The sequence below is a fragment of the Arachis duranensis genome, chromosome 6, assembly GCF_000817695.3.
Source record: "Arachis duranensis cultivar V14167 chromosome 6, aradu.V14167.gnm2.J7QH, whole genome shotgun sequence".
In the NCBI taxonomy this organism is placed as follows: Eukaryota; Viridiplantae; Streptophyta; class Magnoliopsida; order Fabales; family Fabaceae; genus Arachis; species Arachis duranensis.
In genome coordinates, this window is record NC_029777.3 from 23,190,205 (window position 1) to 23,196,941 (window position 6,737).

General features: G+C 27.3%; 1 protein-coding gene across 5 annotated transcripts; it reads right to left on the reverse strand.

The window, feature by feature from the left end:
• Window positions 1–494: 494 nt before the first annotated feature.
• Window positions 495–3,291, reverse strand: LOC110272550 (uncharacterized). Of its 5 annotated transcripts, none has more exons than XR_008000451.1 (5): window positions 3,193–3,291; window positions 2,362–2,932; window positions 1,626–2,229; window positions 1,146–1,243; window positions 495–790 (listed from the first exon to the last, which is right to left on the reverse strand). XR_008000451.1 is itself a non-coding variant. In XM_052251260.1 (5 exons), exons 3-5 carry the CDS (start codon window positions 2,035–2,037, stop codon window positions 723–725), a joined length of 330 nt encoding a protein of 109 aa, XP_052107220.1. In that variant the 5' UTR covers window positions 2,038–2,229; window positions 2,806–2,932; window positions 3,193–3,291; the 3' UTR covers window positions 495–722. The 5 variants fall into 5 exon arrangements, 3 of the variants coding, with proteins under 3 accessions (XP_052107220.1, XP_052107219.1, XP_052107218.1); XM_052251260.1 differs by having other exon boundaries at window positions 1,874–2,229; window positions 2,806–2,932; XM_052251259.1 differs by having other exon boundaries at window positions 1,874–2,453; window positions 2,806–2,932.
• Window positions 3,292–6,737: the final 3,446 nt, after the last annotated feature.

Here is a 6,737-nt window from a genome sequence, read left to right on the forward strand (position 1 = left end):
AGTATCACTACAAGATTTTTGTTTATTTGTGGAGGTTTTTTCTCCTATTTGTGGAGGTTTATAACCCCCACCAGATGGTTTGTGGAGGTTTCCAAAACCCCCAAAATTTGAGGTGCCACGAGGTCTTATGTGGGGGTTTTTAAAAACCTCCATAATCTATTCAGTGGAGGTTTTTTGTGTGTTTAGTGGGAGTTTTATATTATACTTTTGTGGCAATTTTAAGTCACTTTTGTGACGGTTTAAAATCCCCACAAATTAATTTTTTAATTTAACAAAAATTAACTATTTTGTGAGATTTTTAAACCTCCACAAATCTTGTAATTATTTATTTATTTTTAATTTCAAATCATTCATTATCTCGTCTCATTTACATATTTTCAAATTAAAAATTTATTTTTTAATATCAAACTTTAAAAACTAACTATTTTATAACAATTCCTCAATATAAGACATAACTTTGTATAAAAAAATTCTCAATATCAATAGTTCTAAACATAATTACATATGGTATTGTTCTACATAACTATTATTGTTTTTCTTTAAAAAGTAAAATAAAACAACTTCAATATTTCAATATTATCTAATTACATAAAAGTCTCAAAATGAAAATATGAATACAATCCCAAAATACCATTTTTGTGATTCTTTCTTTAGACTCTTCTAGCACTGCAATTTCCCCTGGTCAGAAGAGAGCAAAAAGAAAAAGCGAAGAAAAAAAAAGATTATGCATGTCGTACCAAAGCTGTTCTGTGATTTTCCTTCTTTACCTTTGATGCAGTCATGAAAGTATCTGTTGAATACAAAGTCATATATCAGCCAATAGTGAAGTATATAAGCACCATTTTTCATTTGAATATAGAACAAGAACATATGATAATTCTGACTTAGAGAAAACTCTAAATCAACTAACCAGAGACCAGAACTAGACCAAATTAAATGTTATATGAGTAGCAAGAGAACAATAAGTGCAGGAGCGCATAATCATATCAAATCTCACCTTAAATTGAGCAAAGGATGCAGCACAATATTAAGGTTAAACATGCTAGTCAATTACTTTTAAACAAGCACAATGAGTGAGAATATGCATACATGGAAAGTATAGAAGGGCCAAAGTATTAAGGTTAAACGTATCACTGTTATCTCACCTTCAATTGACCAGTGGTATACAGAGGTCTGTGTCACAAGCTCTGCCTCTACCTCTGCCTCTGCTATTATTATTAGTGGCTGCCTTTTCATATAAAATCTGCTCCAATAAATAAATACTTTTAATTAATAACATCATCATCCTTTGGTAAAATGTCAAGCACATAATAAATAAAAAGCTTAAAATGTTACCTTTGGCCACAAACTCAAGTACTAAACTAATTCATCTAATTAACCATGTTGCCGAATATAAGCTAAACTTCTCTGTGCCACAAACTCTTCTACCCCGTGCCCATTGTATGTTACTTTCCCTTATTTCTGATTTTTTTCATCATCATAACTAACCCAATTATTATCCTTTTTTTATTAAACACATATGAACAAGAATATCCATGTGTAATAATTTAATTACTAAAATTTAAAAGAAACTATGGCCTACAATGTATAAACTTATTGTAGCAAAATTTGATTGATTTGCTTACTTTTAAATCTTTGCCAAGTTTTCTAGCAAAATGTCAATCAAGGCTAATAGCAATGTGGTCTTCCCTGAGACTGGGGTCCTAACAACAGAGTCATTTTACAAAACAAACCTCATCATTATACCAGCAATAAAATAATAAATAAATAAATAAAATTTTATATGGTTCTCGTGGGTGTACTTTTTAGCAATGACAAAATAAATAAAAAATATAAAAAAACAAAAGAAAATAATAATAAAATAATCATTCACCTTTTAGCAGTATCTTCAAGGCTTTTATCACTCTTTTCAGGTTGAGGGTCATTTGTTACAGCTTGGGTACTTCTACCTAAATTTTCTCCAACAGTATTATCTGACCCAGTGGTGTGCATCAGAGATGAATGCTCTAAATGCAAGTCAACTCCATCAGAATCCATATATATTACCTCATCATTGGTTTTATAGCCATGCTATCAGTAGATGCATGAGCATTTTCAACATTGCTAGCTTTAGGCATTTTAGCACCTGCATTGTTACTTTCTTCTGCTGTAACTACTTTTTTCCTGAGGTTCTTGTTGGAAGAAGTATCTCTTTTTATTAAGCTTGGATCAAGATTGAAGTTATCCAACCTATGCCAATAGAAGACGTGTAAATATGATAATACATTTGAACCTTCAAAACACTCACACTACCATAGCTGAAGCCAACAATAACATTGTTCCACATTAGATGATTATTGTCTTGAGTACTTTGTCACTTACTCATTAAAATCAAAGCTGAAATTAAATACATTTTCTTTTCCTGCTTTTCCACCACCAGAAGATTCTCCTTTTTTGCCCTTAGACTGAGAAGACTTTTTGGGTGGGCATGCAAAATCAAGGTCAGACTTGTCCATCTTAAATGATGATATATTTTTTAACTCACAGTCCAAATTAAAATTCATGTCCCTACAGCAAGAGAGTGTTTCATAGAAATAAATAGGTGCTACTAATTCACATTTGCATATATGTATATCCTGCCTTTAGTGATAAGAAATTTAATGTATCATATAACCCTTCTCTAGTATAAATGTTAAATACAAACATCTTATCAGTCAATTAGAACATTTAAAATGAAGAATGTTTTAGAATGAAACCAATAACAGCATCCTTTGACTTCATATTTCACTTTGCCAAAATCAAACTCTAAAATTCAAGAAGACTCACAGTTTCTCAAAGTCTAATGTCTTTTTCTTCCCTTTAGGAATAGAGTCAAAGCCAAAATCCATTGCATCATCATCTGCCATTGACATGGTTTTCCATGAACTAAGAAATTCCTTTCTAATATCTTCATCTGTCAGAAATGAAAAACAAATAATGATAAAAGAAAACTCATGTAACATAATATCTCTAAGAATCTTGCATCGATAATATAATAGGTTAGATCCTTAATGAAGTGTAAAAAACTGCGTATGGAAATAATGAAGAACTTAAGTCCTATATATCTGAACTATTATTGCAACAGAACTGAGGAGGCAAGACAGAGAAGAAATTTATCATTAACAAAGAAGAAATATCAGTAAATTAACAGGGAAGAAGAAGAAAAAGAAGTACCAGCGGCAGTCCAAAGGAGAAATCGGAGTGAGAGAAAGCGGCGTTGAAGAAGAAGCTCGGGAGTGAACAGATCTGAAAATGCGTTGTATCACGGCAACTGTCCAAAGGAGAAATCGGAGTGAGAGAAAGCGGCGTTGAAGAAGAAGCTCGGGAGTGAACAGATCTGAAAATGCGTTGTATTACGGCAACTACGTTGGCATTGATAGCAGAAATTGTGGCGGCAACGGCGACGAAAACTGCGATGACAACAATGACAGCGACGACAGTACAGAGAGACAGATCTGAAAACGCGTTGATAAGATAGGTGGCTCGATCCAGAAGCTCTCTACTGCAACGAACATGGCAGTGGTAATGGCGCCGGCGGCGAAAATGGCAGCGAGAACGGCGGCGAAAATGGCGATAGAAAATTTAGGGTCTGAGGCGCCGTTCTCTTCTCCGTTAACCTGCCTCTCGTTTCTGCGATTAGGGGAAATTATATTTTGGGGGAGAATTTTATATTTTAATTTTGAATTAATTATTAGCGGAGATTTTTTAAATTGTCATAAATAAAATATATTGTAGAGGTTTTTAGAGACCCCCACTAAAATACTCCCAAAATTAAATATTAATCTTGTAGTGTATGTATTTGGTTGTTTGGTGATCACATAGATAATTGAATAATTGAGTTGTAAATTGATCTCATAGTGTGCACCTTATTTTTTTTCATTTCTAAATAAAAGTAAGAATTAAGTGAAATAAGTAATAATATATAATGAAAAAGATAAAATATTTTGCATATGTATAGATAATTGTTACAACACAAAATCTTATTGTAAAATATTAAAAATTTCACATACTCCAAATCATGAAGATCAGCCACAATGTAATGGTCACTTCTTTCTATTTTTGATCATGATATAAGCTCTTCTTTTTCGGTCAAGAGTCCAATAACATCTAATTAAAAAAATTGAATTAAAAGTATTAAATTAAGGACAAATAAATAAATAACATAATAAATTACTTATAAATTAAACAATTTTTACCAATTTATTTAATATTAAACGATAAAACTAACAATATATTAATAAAATGATATACCTTTAAAAAAGTCACAATATAATTTTAAACATTTGCATAATTTAAAACCACTAATATTTATTTAATACACCATATGCTAATACTAAGAGTATTTTTTAAAAAAATATATTCATAAAAATAAATATAATATGATTACAAATATAACATAAACAAATATGTTAAATAAAAGATAAACCAATATGCTTATCAATGCCTTTGTTAAATTTTACAAATTGGAGAATAAGTATGTATTTGAATGTTTGGTGATCACATAGATAATTGAATAATTGGATTGTAAATTGATCTCAAAGTATATACCTTATCTTTCCTTATTTCTAAATAAAAGTAAGAATTAAGAGAAATAAGTAATAATATATAATAAAAAAGATTATATAATTTTGCATAGGTATAGATAATTGTTACAAAATAAAATGTTATTGTGAAATATTAAAATTTTACATGTTCTAAATCATGAAAATCAACCACAATGTAATGGTCACTTCTTCCTATTTTTGATCATGATATAAGTTCTTTTTTTTTTCAGTCAAGAGTCCAATAACATCTAATTGGAAAAAAAATTAAAAATATCAAATTAAGGACAAATAAATGAATACCATAATAAATTACTTATAAATTAAAGAAATTTTACCAATTTATTTTGTATTAAACGATAAAACTAACAATATATTAATAAAAGGATATACCTTTAAAAAGTCGCAATACAATTTTAAACATTTGCATAAACAAACTATTAAAATTTATGTTCTCGATAAAATGATGTTATTATATGATTTTTTTGCAAAAATTAAAATAAAAAAACAGTTTTGTATAGATTAATACAAATTAACTACGTACCAAATAAGTTGGATTGTTCATTTGTTTGTTTCAATATATTAGCAAGAATAAGAAAATTGAAATGATTATCAGAAATTTTACGATCATCGACCGTATTTATTATACGTGACTCCTTAAAAATTATTCTACATACGGTGCAGTCGGAATACAAATTTTACTTGATTCCTCAATCGCAAAATCGGAGAAGACATAGACCTTCCCCTCAATCAGTTCACTCTCAAACATTTTTGCCAAATAATTTTTTATTGAAGAATGAATTTTATCACACTGTAAAACAAATTAAATATAAAAACTATTAGCACTTATAAAGCTATTAAATGGCACTGTCTTTGATTGCAATGGTTTACTTATCAAATTAATTTAAAATACGAACAAAAAATATTTAAAAATTGGACCTAACATCACTTGAAAGAATCATGAAAAATAATCAACTAACTTTAACATCCATTAGAACCATTTTTATGTAGGTCGTCTTTCTCTTGTCAAATTTGGATGAGACTTTCCATAACCCTTATAATTCTTGCCTTTATTTTCCAAAATTTTTCATCACATAATCTACCATAGGTAATACTATTGATAGAATTGTAATTAGCAGCCATTAGATATCAAAAATAAAAAGTAGAAAAATAATAATGTCTGAATTATGAATTCTCTAAATGATAAATAATTGTAAAATTCACTATTACTATATATATATATACCATTAATTATATACGATAATAATTAGTCAATATTTTTAATAGAGATATTTACTACAATTAGATGAAAATTATGTCATTATATTTTATTAACCTTTATGATTAATTCAATGGAAATACTTATTCAATATATATGTTATCTACATTAATTATATGTCAATATTTAGGAAAGAGTTAAAAGATTAGATATATAAATATATATAATATTATTGCTATATAGGAAGCAGATATGAATTGCTACGTTCTTTTTTATTATATTATACAACTTAAAATTATAGTATCATATTATTATTAATTATAGATACTTACTACAATTATATCAAATTTAATTATGACTCTAAATAAATAAAATATATAACAATCAATATTTTTTTTACATTCAATATTTATAGAAAATATAAAAAGTAAAATAATTAATGAATAAAAATAGGAATAGAAAATAAAATATATTAATTAAAATTCAATTTGTTAAATAATTGACTTGTGTCTATGCAATATGATTTCACAAAAATGTTATAAATCACAACCTTTTTATACCACAAAAGAAATACTACATGTAATTTTTAGTAAATAAAAATAATTATAAAAATTAATTATTAATATTGATATCAATTTACCACTATCAACGTGAGTATTATATTTATAGCAATTAAAATTAAAAATTTATCTACTAATTGATATCAAATTAAATGAATTATCATTAATGTGTGTACTAACTATCTACTAATAAAATTATTTCACATGAATGAGAATTAGAACTATATCAATTAATACAATTAGAATAATTAAAAATATTGATGATTGATAGTTAGTTTAATAATGTATTGATACCTCACTTTCATTAGTTGATAATGTATTAAATATTGATTTTATATAATTATAATAAAGATATTTTTCTAAATTAGTATAATTATACATTATTCATCAAATGTTAAT